This window comes from Meles meles, chromosome 1 (genome assembly GCF_922984935.1).
Source record: "Meles meles chromosome 1, mMelMel3.1 paternal haplotype, whole genome shotgun sequence".
Classification (NCBI taxonomy): domain Eukaryota; kingdom Metazoa; phylum Chordata; class Mammalia; order Carnivora; family Mustelidae; genus Meles; species Meles meles.
Window position 1 is genome coordinate 196,663,874 of NC_060066.1, and position 22,050 is coordinate 196,685,923.

At 58.5% G+C, this 22,050-nt stretch overlaps 1 protein-coding gene across 1 annotated transcript in view; it reads left to right on the forward strand.

The window, feature by feature from the left end:
- The window catches only part of AHDC1 (AT-hook DNA binding motif containing 1), a 63,767-nt gene extending 43,308 nt beyond the window's left edge, over positions 1 to 20,459 (forward strand). Inside the window, 5 exon segments of the mRNA XM_046003872.1 lie at positions 4,982 to 5,093; positions 5,234 to 5,271; positions 5,675 to 5,841; positions 5,843 to 10,592; positions 19,803 to 20,459. Coding sequence (XP_045859828.1) covers positions 5,749 to 5,841; positions 5,843 to 10,549 — 4,800 coding nt within the window. The 5' untranslated portion in view covers positions 4,982 to 5,093; positions 5,234 to 5,271; positions 5,675 to 5,748 and the 3' untranslated portion in view covers positions 10,550 to 10,592; positions 19,803 to 20,459.
- The last annotated feature ends 1,591 nt before the right edge of the window (positions 20,460 to 22,050 follow it).

Sequence of the window (22,050 nt, forward strand, 5' to 3'; positions counted from 1 at the left end):
TATTCAAAACTCCCCGTTATCCAGAAAGGGGAACTGAGGCCCATGGATTATGCAGCAAGTCCCCCGGAGTCCTGCCTCCCTAGTCTGGGGACTCTTCCCAGCACCTTGTTGACGTGAGAGAACTGGGAAGAGAAAAGGGTTGTGACAGTGACCAGAACTCAGGGCAGAGATGGAAACCAGAGTACCTGATGTGTGCTGCTGACCCCCACCTCCCAGGACCCCTGTCTGCTGGAGTCTGGAAGCAGAGAGCTGGGAGGCCAAGGTGAGGTGCCAAGAGGACCTGGGTAATTCAGGTAGGCTAGGTCATCCTCCTGAGGTGGGGTGGGGGCTTGGACCTGCCTCCCAGTTCCCAGCCCTGATCAGCCCACCCACTCCAGAGGCCAGGTGGGGCTGCCCTGCCCTGCAGAGGCAACTCCCTGAACTGACACAGGGAGCCTGCAGGCTCCAGGAAGCTCCCTAGAGCCCAGCCTGCCTGGGGACTCCACCCAGCCTCCAAAAGAGCATTCCTGGGGCCTGAGGTCTAGGGGTGGGGCCTCCTGGGATGGTAAGGGTGGGAGGTGTGGCTATGGGAGGATGCGGGGCTCTTCGTACCCAACTGTAAATGCACAGGGCACCGTGTGTGCGAGCCCTCAGGCTTGTGAGTGAGCCGGTGTGTGTAGGGCTCTGTCCTTAGGTACACAGGGTTCGGTATGCAGGAGTTACATAAGTGCATTGGGCTGGGGGACATTGAAGGGAACTATAGGGGAGTAGTGAGTGCAGGATTCAGAGTGTGTCCTGGGTAGGTATGGGAGTCCTGTAGTGTGGTGGGGGCCACACAGGATGGTATATGTGTGCAGGGTGCTAGTGCACACTGAAGAGGTGTGTAACCAGGAAGCTGAACACTGGGGTGATATGTGGGCACACTCGGTCGGTGTGGAGTGTGCACACGGGATCTCTCCGCATGTTACCCGGGAAGCTCGCGTTCAGGGTTCTGGGCGCACACTTGCGGGTGGTGTGTGCGTGTGGATCTGTTTGTGCTTTGGAGGTGGGCTGGGCAGACCTTCAGCAGAGCTGGGCTCAGCAGTGCCCAGCCTTGTGGCCAAATCGCTGAAGTCACTTCCTTTCCAGCTTCAACTTTCCAGGAGGAGGAGTTCTTCAGACCTGGGCGGGGAAGGGGGGGGCGGGACGAGGAGCTCTCAGGGGAAGGAGGTGGGCGGGGGTGAGAGGCTGTGGGGAGGGCCTGGTGGGGCTGGAGGAGGGGAGTCCTCCGGGAGACAGAAGGAAAGACTAGGACAGGAGTCTGGAAGGGCCAAGGGCAGGAGGAGATGGGGGTGGAGCAGGGCGGGAAGCACAGTCCCTGGGTGACCTCGGAGGGAGGAAGGGAGGGCCGCCCGGCAGGGTGACCCTCAGGTTCAGCCAGAGCTGGCGGTGGTGCCCGCAACACCTGGCACCCAGGGCAGGGGGCTGGCAGGGGGCGGGTCTAAGGAAGACCTGCTTGCCAGGTGCCCCGCTCAGGGCAGGAAGGGGGTGGGCGAGGGCTGCACAAAGGAGCTCTGTGTGGCTGGGGGTAGGGTGGGGTGGGGTGTGCTATACCGTGGGGGGGGGGGGGCTGATGACTCTAGGAGGCCAGGCAGGACTTGCTTCCCCTTGGGGGCATCGGTGGCTCTAAGGGGACACCTAGTGGTGAGGGAGGGTAGTGCGTTTGGATGACTGTGGTGGGAGGGGATGAAGAAGCTGGGAGGGGGTAAATTAGAAGTCAAAAATTAAAACGCGTGATGAGGATTGGGACTATTGGAGGAGGCCGCAAGTGAGAGAGCTGACTCTCTGGACGGTGAAGAAGTTTGCACTGGAGTTGTTAAACAAACCCAAATTCAGACTCTGGCTGTTCCAGGTCCTGGCTGTTTGTCTTCAAGGGCATCACTTAACCTCTCTGTGCTTCTATTTAAATGCCAAATAAGTGACAGCTGCTGTTATTATTTTCATCAGTGTCCTCTTTGGTAGATTTTGGGCTGGAGTCAGGTTGGAAGATCTTTGGGCACTAGTGGGTGGGTGAGAGGGGGCGGAAGGAGATTGAGAGGGTTGCTGCACATCCTGGGGGATAAAGACTCCAAAGGGAGGTGACAGGGGAGGGCTCACAGCAGTAGTAATAGCCCCTTTGATACACTGTTTTTCCTTTGAGGACATCCCTGGGCCTTGAATCCAGGCTGGGAGGGAAATGGTGTGGGGGGAGGAGTGTGCCGGCTGGAGAGAGGGTCATGAGGCCGGAAGTGAGAGCTGGGGCTGGCAGCCTGGCTCCCCTGGGGAGGCTGTGGGTGGGGGAGGGGGAGGCGGGCTGGGGAAGGGGTGGGGTGGTCACAGCCGCAGCGGGGGAGGGTGGGGCTGGGGACTCAAGGATGTGGGCTGGCGCTTCCCGGCACTGTGCACAGCAGGTTGGGGCCCCCAGCCCCCTCCCAGCCCGTTGGTGTCCCCATGGCAGACTCAGACACACTGACCCAGAAGCAGACTGTCAGACAGAGGACCCTTTTGACTTTGTTCACAGACATGGGATAGGTGGTGCCCTTGGGAGGGGTCCAAGAAAATGGCTGCCTGGGTGTGGTAGAGAGGGGAGCCCAGCCGCTTCCCTCAGATCCTGGAGGCTGCTGGAGAGGGCAATGGACAGAGTCAGGAGGTCTGGCGGGAGGACATGCCCAAAGGTCTTGTGGGGGGGGGGGGACAGAAGCAACCACTGGAGAGGAGGTTTTCCCTTCTGCCAAGATCACACCCTCAGGGCCCCAAGTGGGAGGTCTCCAGAGCAGGGAGGCTTGGTGAGCCCCACCCTCAGGAAGGGAGGCATCGCAAAGACTCTCGGGAGCCACGGGTCAACCATACTGGGTCAACCATACCTTTGGAAATGGGACTTGGAGGGGCCAGGGTCTGTGCCCCTTCCCTCCTTCGTGAGCTTGTCCTTCTTGCAAGAGCAGTGGGCAAGAGAGCCTAGCCTGGGAGGAGCCAGTCCACAGCCTACAGCCTGGCACAGGCGAGAGCAGGACCCTGAGTGATGGAGCAGGCAGGACAGTGAGGGGCAACCGAGGCCTGGGAACCGCAGAGTGAAAAGGGACAGTGGTCAGAGGGATGTTCTGTCTGGATAAGCAACAGAAGGGCTCCTCCCAGGCCGTTTTGTGACCTTGGGCAAAGGCCCTTTCCCTCTTTGGATCTCAGTTTCCTCATCTGTAAAATGGGAAGAGCACAAGGTGGCACCAGAACCTGATACCCATGAGGAAGCTGATTTTTAAAGTACAGATTCCCAGATGTCCCTTCAGATCTGTGAGTCAGACTCCCCTGGATGAGGGCCTGGGTATCTGGAATGTTACACAGCTCCCCCAGGCCCAGGGTTTGGAAGCCAAATGGCTTGGCGATTTTAAGGTTCCTCCCAGCCTTAAATTAGACCTCAGCTCTAGGAGCAGCGCCTTCAGGAGTGGCCAAGGGAGAGCTGCAGAGCTGGGAGGGGAAGCAGGCTTTGGGCTTGGGGCAGATTTAGGAATCCTGCCACTTTGCAGCTATGTGACTTCAGGCAAGTTCCACACCCAGCACTCGGAGCCTCCACGGGATAATCGGCCCTGCCTCCTGGGATGCTGGGGAGATTCAGTGGGTCACATGTGTGGAAGTGCTTTGTAGGTTGCAAAGCACTGCCCACCACAAGGGAGTGGAAGAGCCATCTTGTCCCTGAGTCAGATCCATGGTCTTCCTGAGCAGCTGGTGGGAGTCTGCATGTGTGTGTGGTGGGGGTGGGGATGAGGGTGGGGGTTGACCCCGGGGATCAGGTCAGAGCCAAACACTAAGAAGTGATTGGGGTCAAGCTTTAAGACCCTCCTCGTGGTCAGGGCCCCGAGTCCCCAGGCTCCCAGGGGAGTCAGACATGACTGGATTGAAATCCCAGCTCTGCCCTGACCAGCTCAGGGAGTTAGTCAGTAAATATTTATGTAGCATCCAAAGCCCAGGCCCTGGGGTCAGAGGATACAGTGGTAAACAAGACAGACACAGGACCTACCCACGAAGGGCCCACATTCTGCGGGGGAGACTCGCTGAAAAGCCAGTCATACAAGTAGTTGGTTGCAATTGTGATAGATAGTGTGAAGGGGAAGTAGAGAGGCCTCTGAGAGTTCGCAGCAGGGGCCAGACTGTGGCCAGAGGTGCGATGGGGGGCGGGGGATGGTGAGGGGGGGGGTCAGAGAGGGCCTCTCTGATAAAGGTGGGAGAGGGACAGAGAACATCCCTTTCCACGTGCTTGTCCCTCACCCTCTCTCCACACCCTTCTTGGGTCCCACCTTTGGATCTCGAGAGGAATGAGAGAGAACCACCCGGGAAAAAGGCAGGGCTGATTTCTCTCTGCACCTCATTCATTCATTCATAAGAAACAGTTAATACTTCCTGAAGCACCCTTGTGGGCCACATGTGGGTCAGGGTGTTGGGAGATACACACAGAAGTGAACAGATAGAAATCCTTGCCTTCGTGGGGCTCACCGCCTTCCAGGGGCTGGTTTCCTCCTCCGTGAAGGTGGGAATGGTAATCCTACTGATCTCAGGTTTGCAGGGGGCTTAGATGAGATAATCCACATAAAGTGCTTATTAGCCCACTGTTTGGCAGTAGAGAAAGTGTCCCCAAAGCTTTTGTTGTTGTTGACTCCCTGGTATGATTGTCACACCTCTGACCTGAGGCACTCTTCACTTTTTCTTTACAGCTCTTATCCCACTAATAATTAAATCATTTATGATTATCTGATCACTGTCTGTCTACCTGGTCTTTGTTCAAAGTAGGCGCTCTGTAAGTAATGAGTATATGAATGAATGCTGTTCCTTCATCTCTGAGCCTCCATTTCTTCATCTGCAAGATGGGGTTATTAATAGCCCCTACCTCACAGGATTTATATGAAGAATTAAGTGAAACGATGCCTGGACAGCTTCCAGCCCAGCGCCTGGCGCCAGTAGGTGCTCACTAAACCTGAGCTGCGATGGTCCTTTCCAGGCGCTGTCCACGCCCCGAGGCCTGGGCTCAGGCCGAAGTTGCTCCACAGCACCCCCGGCTGACAGCCAGCAACGGGCAGAGCCCCCAGGCACGGGGGCCCTCTCTCTCCCAGGTCAGCAGGGTGCGTGCCCTGGAGGGAGCCCCAGGGAGCTGGGGGTGGTGTGTGGAGGAGACCAGGCCAGTGGGCAGGAATGGTTAGGCTGTGGCCAGCTGACAATTCAGATCCCCTATTTCCTGTCTTGTCGCCCACAGAGATCTCCAGTGTGACAGCCCAGGCGGCAGAGCCGAGGGTGAGTGGCCGGGCTTCTGAAATGGAGTTGGGGGGGGGGACGGGGGGGTTGGATAAGAGGGAAAAGGTCATGCCCTGGGTAGGATTTCCTTGCCTTCTCCTTAAGTTTGATTTGGATGGAGTGGTCACCCCAGCTTGCTGATGGCCTTCCCTCGCCCAGTCAGGCATCCTCTTCTCCCTGAGCCCATAGCCAGGGTCTAGAAGTGGGTGAGCTTCCGACAAGTGGAACTAGGGCCCCTGAGGGGTTCCTGGTGCATGCCGTGGTTCGGGAAAACGCTGGGAGTCACAGCGGGGGACAGGGCTTGAGGGGACTCCCAGGAGGGGTAGCAGGGTCTCCCTGAGGATGTGGGAAGCCGAGGTCTTGGGCGTTCCGTGAGGGCCTTCTTGCCCGTCCTGCCCCGCAGGTCCTGGTCCCGGCTTCTCGCACCCTCATGTCAGCCCCGGCCCCGCCCGGCGGCCCGCGGAGGACAAGGTCAGGATGCGTGTGAAGCCCCAGGGCCTGGTGGTGACTTCCAGTGCCGTGTGCAGCTCTCCTGACTACCTCCGAGAGCCCAAGTACTACCCCGGCGGCCCCCCCCACCCCACGGCCCTTGCTTCCCACCCGGCCCCCTGCCAGCCCACCCGACAAGGCCTTCGCCCACACCTTCTCCGAGAACCCACGCCCACCCCCACGCCGGGACCCCAGCACCCGGCGCCCACCAGTCCTTGCCAAGGGGGACGACCCGCTGCCCCCGAGGGCAGCCCGTCCGGTCTCCCAGGCCCGCTGCCCCACCCCCGCGGGAGACGGCAACAGCTCCCGACGGCGCTGGGACAACGGGCGGGTGAAACTGCGTCCAGTAGTGCGGTTGATTGACATCATGAAGGACCTGACACGGCTCTCCCAGGACCTGCAGCACAGCGGTGTGCACCTGGACTGCGGTGGCCTCAGACTCAGCCGCCCCCCGGCCCCGCCCCCCGGTGATCTTCAGTACAGCTTCTTCTCCTCACCCAGCCTGGCCAACAGCATCCGCAGCCCCGAGGAGCGGGCTGCCCCCCATGCCAAGTCAGAGAGGCCCAGCCACCCCCTCTATGAGCCTGAGCCCGAGCCTAGAGACAGCCCCCAGCCTGGCCAAGGCCACAGTCCTGGAGCCACAGCCGCGGCCACCGGGCTGCCCCCGGAGCCTGAGCCAGACGGCCCTGATTACTCGGAACTCGCTGACGCCGACATCCTCAGCGAGCTGGCCTCCCTCACTTGCCCCGAGGCCCAGCTGCTGGAGGCCCAGGCCCTCGAGCCACCATCTCCTGAGCCAGAGCCTCAGCTCCTGGACCCCCAGCCCCGCTTCCTGGACCCACAGGCACTAGAGCCGCTCGGGGAAGCTTTGGAGCTGCCACCCCTGCAACCCCTTGCTGATCCTCTGGGGCTGCCAGGCCTGGCGCTCCAGGCCCTGGATACCCTGCCCGACTCTCTGGAGTCGCAGCTGCTCGACCCTCAGGCACTCGACCCGCTGCCCAAGTTGCTTGATGTACCTGGCCGCCGTCTGGAGCCTCAGCAGCCCCTGGGGCCCTGCCCGTTGGGCGAGCCCTTGCGCCTGGACTTGTGTTCACCCCATGGCCCCCATGGGCCTGAGGGTCACCCTAAGTACGCCTTGCGGCGCACTGATAGGCCAAAGATCCTGTGTCGCCGGCGGAAAGCTGGACGGGGGCGCAAGGCTGATGCCGGACCGGAGGGCCGCCTGCTGCCCCTGCCTATACCCACGGGGCTGGCGGCCGCCTTGGCTGAGCCCCCACCACCACCGCCTCCACCACCTCCCGCCCTGCCGGGCCCGGCCCCAGTCCCAGAGCTGGAGCCAGAATCTTCCCAGACTCCCGTGGTCCCTGCCCGCAGAGGCAAGTGCCGGGGCGTGCGGCGCATGGTGGTGAAGATGGCCAAAATCCCCGTGTCGCTGGGGCGGCGGAACAAGACCACATACAAGGTGTCCTCTTTGAGCAGCAGTCTGAGCGTAGAGGGCAAGGAGCTGGGCCTGCGCGTGTCTGCGGAGCCCACCCCACTGCTGAAGATGAAGAACAATGGACGGAACGTGGTGGTGGTCTTCCCCCCTGGGGAGATGCCCATTATTCTTAAGCGGAAGCGCGGCCGCCCTCCGAAGAACCTGCTGCTGGGTCCCGGCAAGCCCAAGGAGCCAGCAGTGGTCGCAGCGGAAGCGGCCACCGTGGCCGCCGCCACCATGGCCATGCCGGAGGTGAAGAAACGGCGGCGGCGGAAGCAGAAGCTGGCCTCCCCCCAGCCATCATACGCAGCAGATGCCAATGACAGTAAGGCCGAGTACTCCGACGTGCTCGCCAAGCTGGCCTTCCTCAACCGCCAGAGCCAGTGCGCTGGGCGGTGCTCACCCCCCCGCTGCTGGACACCCAGCGAGCCCGAGTCGGTACACCAGGCACCCGACACGCAGAGCATCTCCCACTTCCTGCATCGGGTGCAGGGCTTCCGACGGCGGGGCGGTAAAGCAGGCGGTTTTGGTGGCCGGGGCGGGGGCCACGCAGCCAAGGCGGCCCGATGCTCCTTCAGTGACTTCTTTGAGGGCATCGGCAAGAAAAAGAAAGTGGTGGCGGTGGCAGCTGCTGGCGTGGGGGGTCCCAGCCTCACCGAATTGGGGCACCCACGCAAACGGGGCCGAGGGGAGGTGGACGCCATGACCGGGAAGCCGAAGCGCAAGAGGCGGTCCCGGAAGAATGGGACTCTGTTCCCAGAGCAGGTGCCTAGTGGCCCAGGCTTTGGGGAGGCCGGCGCTGAGTGGGCCGGGGACAAGGGTGGTGGCTGGGCCCCTCACCATGGGCACCCAGGCGGGCAAGCTGGCCGAAACTGTGGGTTCCAGGGGACCGAGGCCCAGGCCTTTGCCTCCACTGGGCTTGAGAGTGGGGCCTCGGGCCGCGGCAGCTACTACGGTACCGGCGCGCCCGCGGGCCAGACCGAGCTCAGCCAGGAGCGCCAGAACCTCTTCACCGGCTACTTCCGCTCACTGCTTGATTCGGATGACTCCTCCGACCTCTTAGACTTCGCCCTCTCAGCCTCTCGTCCCGAGTCCCGGAAGGCATCAGGCGCCTATGCAGGGCCCCCCACCAGCACCCTGCCTGCCCAGCGGGGCCTGGCCACCTTCCCCAGCCGGGGGGCCAAGGCCAGCCCGGTGGCCGTGGGCAGTGGCGGGGCCGGTGCGGACCCCTCCTTCCAGCCCGTCCTGCCCGCTCGCCAGACCTTCCCGCCAGGCCGGGCGGCGAGCTACGGGATAACTCCAGCCACTTCAGATTGCAGGGCAGCGGAGACCTTCCCGAAGCTGGCTCCCCCGCCATCGGCTGTGGCCCGCTCGCCTACCGCCCACCCGCCTGCCTCCGCCTACCCACCTCAGTATGGTGGCTATGGGGCCGGACAGAGCGTTTTCGCCCCAGCGAAACCCTTCACGGGCCAGGACTGTGCTAACAGCAAGGACTGCAGCTTCGCCTACGGCAGCGGCAATAGCCTGCCTGCCTCTCCTAGCAGCGCCCACAGCGCCGGCTACGCCCCGCCGCCCACGGGTGGTCCTTGCCTGCCACCCGGCAAGGCCTCCTTCTTCAACAGCTCTGAGGGGGCCCCCTTCTCCGGGTCCGCCCCCACGCCCCTGCGCTGTGACAGCCGGGCCAGCACCGTCTCTCCCGGCGGCTACATGGTACCCAAGGGCACCACGGCCTCGGCCACCTCTGCTGCCTCTGCTGCCTCCTCCTCCTCGTCCTCCTTCCAGCCCTCGCCTGAAAACTGTCGGCAGTTTGCGGGGGCTTCTCAGTGGCCTTTCCGGCAGGGCTATGGAGGCCTGGACTGGGCCTCAGAGGCCTTCAGTCAACTCTACAATCCTGGTTTCGACTGCCACGTCAGCGAGCCCAACGTGATCCTGGACATCTCCAACTACACGCCGCAGAAGGTGAAGCAGCAGACGGCTGTGTCTGAGACCTTCTCCGAATCGTCCTCCGACAGCACCCAGTTCAATCAGCCGGTCGGCGGCGGTTTCCGGCGCGCCAACAGCGAGGCCTCGAGCAGCGAGGGCCAGTCAAGCCTGTCCAGCCTGGAGAAACTGATGATGGACTGGAACGAGGCATCCTCTGCCCCCGGCTACAACTGGAACCAGAGCGTCCTCTTCCAGAGCAGCTCAAAGCCGGGCCGTGGACGGCGGAAGAAGGTGGACCTATTCGAGGCCTCACACCTGGGCTTCCCGTCCTCCGCCTCGGCCACTGCCTCAGGCTACCCATCCAAACGGAGCACTGGGCCCCGGCAGCCGCGTGGTGGACGGGGTGGTGGGGCCTGCTCAGCTAAGAAGGAGCGGGGCGGGGCGGCCGCCAAAGCCAAGTTTATCCCCAAGCCACAGCCCGTCAACCCCCTGTTCCAGGACAGCCCAGACCTCGGCCTGGACTACTACAGTGGGGACAGCAGCATGTCGCCGCTGCCCTCCCAGTCACGGGCCTTCAGTGTGGGTGAGCGAGACCCTTGTGACTTCATGGGACCCTACTCCATGAACCCGTCCACTCCTTCTGACGGCACCTTCGGCCAAGGCTTCCACTGCGACTCGCCCAGCCTGGGTGCCCCTGACCTAGACGGCAAGCATTTCCCGCCTCTGGCGCACCCACCCACGGTGTTTGATGCTGGTCTGCAGAAGGCGTACTCACCCACCTGCTCACCCACACTGGGCTTCAAGGAAGAGCTGCGGCCACCACCCACAAAGCTGGCTGCCTGTGAGCCCCTCAAGCATGGGCTCCAGGGGGCCAGTCTGGGGCACGCAGCTGCTGCCCAGGCCCACCTTAGCTGCCGGGACCTGCCACTGGGCCAGCCCCACTACGACTCCCCCAGCTGCAAGGGCACAGCTTACTGGTACCCGCCAGGCTCAGCTGCCCGCAGCCCACCCTATGAAGGGAAGGTGGGTACGGGGCTGCTGGCTGACTTCCTGGGCAGGACGGAGGCCGCGTGCCTCAGTGCCCCACACCTGGCTAGCCCGCCGGCCACACCCAAGGCCGACAAGGAGCCACTGGAGATGGCCCGGCCACCTGGCCCGCCCCGTGGCCCTGCCGCCGCCACTGCTGGCTATGGCTGCCCTCTCCTTAGTGACTTGACCCTGTCCCCTGTGCCGAGGGACTCGCTGCTGCCCCTGCAGGATACTGCCTACAGGTATCCAGGCTTCATGCCACAGGCGCATCCCGGCCTGGGTGGGGGCCCCAAGAGCGGCTTCCTGGGGCCCATGGCGGAACCTCACCCCGAGGACACATTCACCGTCACCTCCCTGTAGTGCCAACTGAAATGCCGACTGGACCTCGAGGTTTTGTTCCTGGGTGAGTCTGGGGGTGTGGGTGGAGTGGGGAGAGGCCTGGGTAGGCGTCTCGGGGCAGGGCGGGGGGGGTGGCGATGAGGACGTTAGCACTCGGTCAAGGGGAAGGGGTACAGATACGAGCAGGAAGGATTTAAGGACAAGATCGGGCATCCCAATAAGAGGAAGTTGGGATTCAGGAAGGCACCTGGGATTAGATGTTGGGGACAGTCTTTGGGAAGAGATGGGGTGCTTGGGTGGGCAATCCACTCGGACATTCAGTCACTGAGATGGTTGGAGAACCCTACGTTGGATGGGGCCATCTGGTTCAGTTCATCAAATATTTATTTCCCTTGCCTGTGCTAGGTCCTGGGCAGGTGCTACCTGAATCCCTGGAAACACTCACCCCATGTCCTCTTGCCAGGGAGGGCATTTGCATGGCCCCGTGGGAGATGAGTGGAGAATGAATGAAATAGGGCGGATAATTATCCTCCAGGGCCCACCCAGGGTGCTGACCCAGCCTGGCTCGCTAGTTTCTCTAGGAGCTGCGTTTACTTCAGGGTGCACTCTGGCCAGGGCCAGGCTGAGGGTGTGGTCACTATATCTTGGTCACACTCTGCAAGGGCTTTACAAAATGGCCTGAAGTGTCTTTCCTGGTCTCCCTCGGGGCCCACCCAAAGATTATTTTTCACTGTCTCTGACCCGAGGCGGGGCTCACAGTGGTCGGAGGCAAGTGGGATGGGGATCCGGAGGTGGACAAGGGAGACTGAGCTCCTGCTTGTGCCTGACCAGCCCCCACCCACCCGGCAGCTCCATCCCCGGGCTGGATAGTTCCTGCCTAAGAAAAGCCAGTCTCCCTTTCTTACAGCCAAATGCTTTTCCAAGAGTTCAGTTAAGTTTTGCTGGATGTTTTGATCCTGCATTTATCAGGCATGGTGTCCTCATGAGGTAGAGTCAAAGTTTTAGTATTCTCAAGATTTTGTTTTCAGGAACTGAAAATAAGAGGGGAAACGCCCCCAAAATGGGTTAAAAGGGACAAGGTCAGAAGAATCATTTTCTCAAAGCACAAGGTGCTCCAGGAAACACAGCCACAACTGGCCCATCAGATCCCACCGTTTGGACAGTTCTGTTTGGACAGAATTGCCCCGGATGTGGTGGATGCTGGGGAAGTGGCCTAGGGGCCTGTCTGAGTCCTTCGCCCTCCACCCCTGCTGCCACCGCAGCCTCTTGGGAGAGCCTCTTCCTGGAGAAGGAACAGCAGGGCTCCTGGAAAGTCCCATCCTTGTGCTGGGGAGGCCATTCAAGGCCAGGGTGACTCCAGGTCCTGAAGTCGTGTCAGTGGAAACTTATTATCCCCTTTCTGCCTGACCCCAGGTCCCTTGGTGCCTGAAGGTGGCCAGGGGCAGCACGTGGGAATCAGGAGGCCTGGGGAAGGACCATTCCCCAATTGGCCATCAACATGCTCTGTGTCCTTGACCACGCTTTTACTCCCTCGGGCCCTGGGCCTCTGTTTCCCCATCTGTTCAAGAAATTTGGCTTTGATAATCTCGTAGGTTTTGCAATTCTGCGTGGCATGGACAGTGGACCAAACTTTTTTTTTTTTTTTTCTCTTTTTTTGGCAGCATATTTTCCTCCTAATGAAGCCAGGCCAAGATTAAAATGGCCTTCCATTCCCCATGCGTCTCACTGCAAGCCGCAGAGCTGCAGATCTGAAGCAGGCCAGGGAGAAGCTGCTTAGGGTTTAAAATGTCAAACTCTTGATCCTCCTCACTGGAGGGGAGATGTCTCGTGGATAATCCAGAAATGTGAAATAATCCAAAAACCATTCCTCCTGGGCTCTGGATGGGAGAATAAAATGAGTGTGGGGGCTGGGTGTTTGAGCAGGTCACAGCTCAGTGAGATACATAATGGAACCATCCAGTGAGGCCTGAACACAGGAGGAACTGGGATGCCATCCAGCCCCACATTCTGGCCACGCTCCCCACTCAGGGCTGGGAGTTGATAGTGCTGTCTTCAGACTGATGCATTCAGTTGTTCTGGAGACATCTGTCCAGCCCCTACCATGACGCAGGCGTTGGGGGGCACCCCACTTAGCACCACAGACGAAGTCCTGGTCCTCAGAAGGCTTCCAGTTGAGAGAGACAGTATGTAGGCTGACACAAAGCATTTGGTAAGGATTACCATAGGAAAGACCTCGAGATTACGGGAGCCTGCAGTGGGCTGACCAGATCCTGAAGCCGACGCCTGAAGGATGAAGGGACACCGGCTAGACAGGGAGTGGGAAGGGCATTCTGGGCAGAGGGAACAGCAGCGGGTGAAGCCTGGGGCAGGAAGGAGCTCAACCTTGAGGAACCGTAAGAGGATAGTAATTACTCACTGAATGAGCGGGCAAAGCAGGCAGGGTCAGATCATGTGGGCAGGGCACCGGAAGGAGTTTGAACTATATTCCAAACCCAGTGGGGAGCCACCGAAGTTATCAGCTAGAAGGCTAACCCCCATACCCACACATACACCACCCACCCTGCCCCAGAGCAAGGGCTGAAGGAGGGAGACCTCATTCGCCAGCAGGCAGTGAGCATTCGGGTGTGGGGCGCAGGAGAAGCACGGGTTCGGCTCCGCCCCACATCTTGACCCTTTTGCTGCCTATCCTGGTGCCAGGCATAGAGGAGACAAAGCACACACAGTCCTGTCCTCAAGAGTTCAGCATCCACCCCGGGAAGATAAAACAGGTCCACAAAGAACTGGAAAACAGCTGGTGGCAAGTGGCAGGTGCCCAAAGGCAGGGAGAAACAAAGCTTGTGTACCAGGAAGGTGGGTGTTCAGGTCACAGGTCATCTCTCAAGAGTTTTTGTTGAGAAAAGGGACCTATGTCTGTGCTGGGCCCTTCATGCAACACTGCCCCACTGAGCCTTCATGGCAGGCTGGAAACGGTAGTGCCCGCGCTTCGCCACCCCATCGGAGAGTTGAGGAAGCGGGTGCAGCTGGGAAGCTTGCCCAGGGGATCCACAGTTAGTCTGATGGAGTCGGGATTCGAACCCAGTAATGCCCCCTCCACCCAGAGCCTGGGTACCCTGCCATACCACTCTCCCAACACCCCACACCTACTGATTCCCCATCTGCAAAATGACACTTTGGTTGGACACTCAAATGTTTCGGGGTCTGACATTTTATTTCATTTATTTTTTAAGATTTTATTTATTTGAAAGTGAAAAAGAAAGCATGGGGGGAGGGTCAGAGGGGGAAGCAGACTCCCCACCGAGGAGGGAGCCCGATGGGGGAGTCAGTCCCGGGACTTTTGGATTATGACCTGAGCCAAAGGCAGTTGCCCAACCAACTCCACCCAGGAGCCCTGGGTCTGACATTTTAAGCAGATTTTAAGGTTCTGTGGGAGACGCTGCATTTAATCTCAACCTTAAATAGGCAAGATTTGGATGGACAGAGACTTGAGGGGAAAGGTGTTCTAGGCAGAGGGAACTGTGGGCAAGGGGAGGGTCACACCCCACTATGAATTAGAAGAGGAAAGCTCAGGGGAGCCAGAATGGAGAATGTGGGACCCCCTTGGTCTGGGAGCTGAGCTGAGCTAGTGGAACAGAGGGAAGAGGTAGAGGGCCGGGAGTGCTCGGGTCCCAGTGCAGACCTCTCGAGGCCCTTAGGTGGAAAACCGAGCCAGGGAGACTGACTCCACATTGGGCCCTCATGGCTGAAGTCAGTCCTACCACACCCTGTGCCATTGGGAAGGGCCCTCCAAAGTGCTCAGGAATCTTGAGTCCCCCTCTCCGCCTTATTCCCTCTCAGGCATGGACCTGAGGCCAAGAGAAATGTCACAGGTCCTCCAAGGTTACACCAGCCTGGGGCCCAACCAGAGCAGGAAGCAGTTTCCAAGGCCTCCGGCCAACCAGGGTCAGCAGGCATGCCCGGACCTGGGCCAGGCCCCAGTTGCTCCGGGCTTTGTCTCTCTGCGTCTTGAAGCCTCAAGAGGTCACTTGATCTTGCCTCTGGCTCTGAGCGAGGAGCCCTCACGTCAGGGGTCAGCCATCCCTGCCCTGCCTCTGTGGGCTTCTCTTCACACTCTGAGGTCTTCCTCCCTCCCATCCTATGTCTTGCCTCCCTTGTGGCCATTTTCAGGCCAAGCCTTCTTGTTCTGAGCCTTCATTTCCTGGAAATATAATCTCCCTGTGAACACACCCTCTCACACTCCTCCTCTCCCATCTCCCCACATCCCTGTGGACCCGGAAGAGCCCAAGGGAGTGAGGCCCTGGAAGTGGAGGGGGCCAGGAGCATGCCTGGAGGCACAGACCAGCCTCTGTGCAGGGCCTGGTTCCATCCCTTACCAGTTATGTGACCCAGTGAGTCACATCACCTTGCTGTGTCTCTTGTGAGAATTAATGAGATTACCCATGAAGCCCGGTCCCTGGCACACAGTAAGCACGTAGTCAGTGGATGGTACATGGGTGGACGAACGCCTCCCACCAGCTGAATGAATTCTGTCACCCAGTCTGTGTGACTCATACACACCTCTGACCCTTTCCTCCTCGCTCAGGACTCTGTGGGTAGCCAGCCTCCTTCACCTGCTGTCCCTGTTGTCTCCTTGGAATGATTTTGTGTCTCACGTGGGTGTGGGTCCTTTGGTGGGAGGCTCTGAATCACTACCTAGTTTTTGGCCTTAGCAACTGGGCTGATTCCTCCCTGGGGGGCCCCGAGGCAAGGTAAGTCACCAATACATACACACCCCGCCCCCTGCCAAGGGACCTATAAAGCCTGATGGGCAGCAGGACCCAGACCCCTACATGACCCGGGTCAGCCAGAAGCCCTTCCCACGCAGGTCCTTACACCAATCCCCTCTCTTGGTGCCTCGCGTCTTTGTAAATGTGCCATGGTCATATCTTGGCGGACTTGCCATCTTTGTCGCCATCACTTTTGCTGCCGTAGTGCCCTCTTTGCTAGAGGGCGGGAGGAAGTAGGTTAAGTCTGTGCTCAACACACGTGAACCAGCCACCTGCCCCGGGCCAGGCACTATATCTGCTGCTGGGGAGACCACTGAACGCGACCAGCGGTGTCCTGCCCTCATGGAGTTCACAGGCTGTCAACAGGTGTCCACTGAAAGTCTCCGTGGGAGCATCATTCTCCAGGACAGGGACTGAAATGGACCCTCTGGAAATTCCAGGGACCCCCCCCCCACCCTTGAACCATGAGCAGGGCAGGCTGCAAACGCTTCCTGGAGCCAGAAAATCAGAAAATGAGTCTTACGGAGCGCCTGGGGAGCTCAGTCGGTTAAGTGTCTGATTCTTGATCTCAGCTCGGGTGTGGATCTCAGGGTTATGAGTTCAAGCCCCGCGCTGGATGCAGAGCCTATTTTATTTAAAAAAAAAAAAAAAAAAAAAAAAAAAAGGAAAGAAAGAGAAAAAAGAAAGTGGGTCTTGAACAAATTTAAGGCTTCAGAACTGTAGTCCTGGGTCAGTCATCCAGTGGCTGCCATGTTGCTGCCCTGACACCTGCCCTCAGCCCCCATCTGTTCCCCTCATTGTGGCCCCCAGAGTGCTTGTTCTTCAACATTTCTGGATGCATGGTGTTTGGAGTCCCCCGGATATTTACTGGATGTATGGATTCCAGCCCGTTTTCTCCTGTGCCTCCATTGCTTCCCATCTGTCGGCTGCATCCCCTCTCCCCCCCCACCCCCCGCCCACCCCTCTAGTCTCCTTGCCTACAAAGTAAGGGCCCAGCCACTAGCCTGGTAGTCCAGATATTCTGCTCTTCCTTTTCTGCCCTGACCTCCTCCTCACACACCATCCCTTTCCAGCCCTAGAATGTGGAATTAGGAGGGAGTTTTCTTTACCCCAGTGTGCCCTGTGCCTTGTCCCTAGCTTTCCCTCGTCTGGGCTCCCCCTTTCCTGCCCACCATCCATCTCCCACCTGTCAGTTCCTATCTTTCATTCACATGTCACCTCCTCCAAGAAGCGCTCCAGGATCTTTCCCAGGCCCACTTAATCTCCAGCCCTTTATGCGTCCATGACAGCCCTTCCCAGGAATGTCCTCACCACATCATTGGCTCCTTTAGGCTGCTTGCTCATTCCTGTGCGAGTTCCCTGTCTTCCTCATCTCCCCCATGACCTGTTCAGCTCCCTACTTTACTTAAAGACTGAATCCCACAGAAGGAGAGGACTTGCCCTAGGTGACACAGCACACCTGGCTCAGACGCTCACGCATTCTCTCTGCCTTCTGCTCCACTGCCTTGTTTGTGTTAGACCCCTTTCTGGAGGGCAGAGACCCGCAGGTGGAAGTGAGACCATAGCTCCTGGCCTGGCAGTCAGTGGGTGTGAATACATGTCTGCTGGTCACTGAAATGAATGCACAGACGTGTGCACCTTCTGGGGGGAGAGCTGCTCTCCATGGATGGCCTGATTTATACGTGAGCTGAGCACTGCGAGTGCCTGCTCATCCAGCCCCGGATGCTCCCAGTGCCAGCCCCTCCTGACGGGCAGAGACCGCTTCCCACCTCAGCACCTCAGCCAGTAAAACCGCTGGGCCCTGAGGGCTCCGCAGAATGTGGCTCTGCAGTCCTCGATTATAGAGGCACTAAAAGGTTAAGTCTCAGGAACAATGGCTGGTGTCCTGGGGCGCCAGGCGTGGGGATAGAGAGGTACCACATACAGGTTTCTGCCCTGGAGGAGCATAGAAGGGAAGGAGAAGTGCACCAGTAGCTATGGTAACAGGGTGGCCTAAGGAGGCATCCTGGAGGTGTGCAAGACCTGAGCTGGACCGCGCCACTCAGAGCAGTCATCACTCTGGCATTCAAGTCAGCACTGTCTCGACCCCAGCGTGTGCTGGGCACTGTGCTCAATAGTGGGCTGAAAAGCCAGAGTTCCTCCTGCCAAGGCAGGGTTAGGTGCCCCCCTCAGTGCTCCTGGAGCCCTCTGGATGTCCCTTGGCACTGCCCCCATCTCTCTGCCTTGGGGTTGCCGGCTCTGGGGTCTGTTTTGCTTTTCTCTGGACTCCGTGAGCCCCTCAAGGGCAGGGGCCAGATCTGCCTCCTCCGCTTTGTCCCCAGTGCCCAGCGCGGGGCCTCACCTGGCACCACAACCTTAGTTCTGTTTTGTGGAGTTGAACCCAGTGAGGTCAGGGTCTCACAGGGCTACGGGGCATCCTCCCTTCTCCGGGCTCAGGACCCTCTGGAGTTGATTCTCTCCCCAGCCCCCACCCCCACCATCCCCACCATCCCCCAGATGCTGGCCAAGTCCTGAAAGGTGGGGAGGGCAGGGGGAGGAGGAAGGTGAGACAGGGAGGGCTTAGCAGAGGGCGAGAAAGCCTCCCTGCTGCCTGGCTTCGGGTACCGCGGGAACAGTTCTGGCAGGAGCTGCCTGCTGGGCTGAGATCACCATGGAGACCTGGCTTGGAGAGGGTCACTGGCAGTGGCTAAGGGCCGGAGGGGGCGGGGGCGACAGGGATTTGTGCAGAGGCTCCCAGCCTGCCTTGGGGCCCTTCTGGGGAGCAGGGAAGGCTGGGGCTTAGTACAGTCCACTTGCTGAGTGGTTTGGGGCAGCCAGTCCTGAATCTCCGCCTCACTTGTCACCCAGGCACACTACCTGTCACCCCAACAGAGGTTCCTTAGCTTGGCAGCTGTTCCTCAGCCGCAGTAAAGCTACCTACAGAAGAGGCCTCCCCCTCCCCCAGCTGAACCCGTTCCCCCAGATACAGTCATCCTGGCCCTAATGGATACCCTCCTTATGGCTCCAGGTGGTCTGTTTATCACCCAAACTGGAGGACTGTCCATCCCATCGGCACCCCCGGCCCCAAGAGCTGCTTTTCCACCATTCACCCCCGTTCTGATACAACTGCACCTTAACAGGCGCACCCCTTCCCCCTAGGGCTGATACTCCATCCTCCGCTCCCTCCCTCCCTCCAGCCTCTGCTTGCCACCTGGGCTGATAGACTGGGATGGGGGCTGCCTCTACCTATTGGGAGCCCACCTGGTTCCCCTGGCCCTGGGTGGGGGGTGGGGGGAGTCCTGGCAAGTCCAGCCTCAGGACAAAAGTCTTCCCCAGGGCTGACTGCCCAGCAGACAGCAGCCGAGGCTGAGCAGAATTTAAATGTGGCCCTGTTGGGAAGGGGAGCCAAGAAAGGACAAGAGAGGAAAGGCTTTCTGTGGCCGCCTGCTTCCTGCAGGCGTGGGGGAGGGGGGGTGTTCTGCTAGGGGGTGTTAGAAGGCAGTTGTAGCTCCCCCCACCCCTTAATTCTGGTGAGCTGGTCACTCACCGAGTGCGTGGACACGGTCTTGAGAATAACTGAGTCCATCCCTGTCCCTCTGGGCATCTTCCCATTAGCCTTTGCAAAGCCTGGAGAAGGGGTACTTCAGAGCTCCAGCATCTGGTGACTGTAGGGTCTGGGAGCTTGGAGGTTTCTGAGCCTCAGCAGCCAAACACAAATGGTATTGTGTTGGACCATTTCTTTATTCCTTTATTCAGACAGACATCCCGGTCACCTTGCCTCTGGAAGGAACCAAACGGCATTGGAGGGCAGAGGGAAAGGGTTGGAATTGGAAAAAATGAAAGTGCACAGGTGTGCAGTTCATACCTGTCTGTGCTCAAGCCCTTTGCTCCCCACTGTGTCATTCCTCAAATAGCCTAGCTTGGAGGAAGTACTAAACTCATTGTTACATGAGGAGACCGAGGCTTGGGGCATCTAGCTGGCTCAGGCCCCAGGAAAATAATAATGGTGTATAATCAGCATCATTTCTTATGTTTCCTGTACCAGGCTTAAGCCACCTTAATCCTCTGAATCCTCCCAACAAACCTATGGGATAGTTTGGTTATCCCCTTTTTACAGATGAGTAAACTGAGGCTCACGGAGATTCACTGACTTGCCCAGCATCCTAGAGCTGTCCAGGGGTGATGCTGGCATTTGAACTCAGCTGTGTCTGACTCAAGAGCCCAAGTCCCTGGCAGATTGCACTGCCTGGAACCCCAGCTCCTCTCCAGGAGCCTCCTTTACCTCTCAGGGAGGCAGGCTGTGGATACAGACCTGTTTTACAAATGGGGAAACTGAGTTCAGAGAAGACCAGGAACAGTCCATTGTCTCACGAGGGGCTATTTGGAGTGTTCTGGGAGAAGGAACAATGTGATTAGCTTCTCCCAGAATCCTGGTAGGAACTGAGTGGGGGTCCCGCTCTTAGCCTCTCTGTTCTTAGAGCTCAGTGTCTGTGCCCACCACTGACTTCTGCTTCTTTCGTGTTTCTTTGCAGCTTTCAGAAAACCAACGCCAAGACCCCTCCCAGCGTCCACATTGTCCTCTGGCAGGAGCGCTTGCCCCTCCACCTCCCCCACCACCCCACCTGTCCCCCTTGCACTACCATCTCCCCCCCACCCCTCCCTGCCCATCCCTCCACGCAGAAGCCGAAGGTGAGCCCTTTCTGCACAAAACCAGCAATTGTAAATACTTTTTAAAAATGTACAAAACTTAAAAACAAAACACAGTTTTAGAAAAAGACAAAAAAAAAAAAGAGAGAGAGCGAGAGAGCGCGCGAGCGTGTGCAAGAGGTTGCGAGCGGGGGGGCCCCCCGAGGTGTCCAGAGCCCCTGCAAGTATGCACTGAGACATTTATCTACAGGTCGTTTGACAAAAATGAACAATATCCTATTTATTGTATATACTGTTTTATTATAAATTGTGGATTGTATATTGCATTCTGTAAACCTGCTGTGGTCCCGTGGTGTGCAAATTCGCATGGTGGGGGGGAGGGGCAGAACCTCTTGCGGGAGCTTTTTTTTTTTCCCTTTCTTTCGTATTTTTCACTCTTTTGGGTTTTCTCTTCTGTTGTTGTTGTTGTTTTCTGTTTTGGCAGGACACACCCAAAGATCCAAGTTTGTATTAAAAAGAAATGAAAAAAAGCAAAAAAAAAAAAAAAAAAAAAAAAAAAACAACCTCGTGTCTTGTGAAAGGGGGTGAGTGAAGGGTGGATGGAATGGAAGTGGAATGGAAGGCATCGTTGGGTTTTGTCACCAGACACTGGTTCCCCAGAGTTGAAATACCCCTTCATGTGTTCCATCTTCTGAGGTCTCCCTTCTGCCTGAGATCTGAGTCAGCTTTGCATTGGAGGGTACCACCCCTCTTCCAGATTACAGCCCAGGCCCTGGGTCTCCCCTGCCGCACGGGGATCCCCAGCCTGCTCCCCAGGGCTTTGTGGCCCCTGCCCATGCTTTAGGTCCCAGATCCAGGGATTCTGCCTGCTAGACCCTTGGTCTTGGTCCTGGGTCTCCCCTGATTCTGAAACCCATGTTGTGTCCCATGCCCCAGGATCCCACAAGTGTGGGAATGCTGGCCTCTCAGACCCCTCTTCTCCCCTCAAGTCCTAGGCGTCCTCTCCTCTCCTAGGAGGGATTCCTGTTATAAATCAGGTCTCGAGTTTCTTTGCTTCTGAACTCTCTCATTCCATCCTAGATCCCAGGTCTCTTGACTCCAGCCTTTTCATTTGTACTGTGTCACCCCAGCTTATGGGCCCCACAGTTCTCCTCTGGTCCAGGGACACCTGTCTTTGAGATGCTCATGCCTTCCTAAGCCCAAGAACTCTTACGGGGGAAACCCCCTTTCCCACAAGGACTGGAGTACCCCCTGTTTATCTATCATTCACCCCAGGTCCTTTGGCCTCCAGGCCCCCCATTTTGCCTCAGCACACCTGATGTACCTGCTTTTGCCTGTGCAAATTCCAGACTTTAACTAGGCCAGTAACCCCAATATTTCTGCCTTCCCCGTTCTTACTTGAACCCCAAATGCTGGGTCTGTTCCCTCCCAGCATTTGTAAACTATGTATAAAGAAAACTCAATCCCGTGCCTATTTCTGATGGACCTGGAAAGGCTGAATTGTTCCCCACTCCCTGACTTTGGGAGCTCTTGGCTGCCCTTGATCAAATTAATGCCCACTTTGGGCCGCCTGGTCTTTAGCAAGCAGCTTTTCCCATAGATCCGCTGCCGGTTGTGGCTGTCTCCCCACTGAAGATCAGGGAGACCCTGAGGAACCCTCTGAGGGGGACACACACCCCTAGCTTCTGGGGACCCCTACCTGAAAGCAGATGTCAGAGGATTCAGATGGGGCAGGTAAAACAATCCCCCAAAACCACAGCCTCTGTGCTGAATGTGAGGCTTATCCACCCCCAAGTCTCTGTGTGTCCCCAACACTCAGATGAAGACATTGTCACCACACTGCCTGGTGAGGCAAAGGCGGCAACACAAGCTCAAGGCCACAATTCAGTATGCTTTTGCAAGTGGGGGCAGGGAGCAGTAAGACCCAGTAAGGGTCGGGAAGGGGGTCTTTGTTCCCAGAGGAGTAAACAGCATGTGCAAAGGCCTGGGGGGGGGGACGGGGGGGGGGGGGGGCAGGTGGCCACCACCCGTAGGTAGGTCTATTTGGAGCAGACACTTTGTGCAGGGGGAAGAGCACAGGGAGAGTGCTTTGTCAAGGTCGCTTTGGGGCCCCGCGGAGGCTGGTTGGAGTAG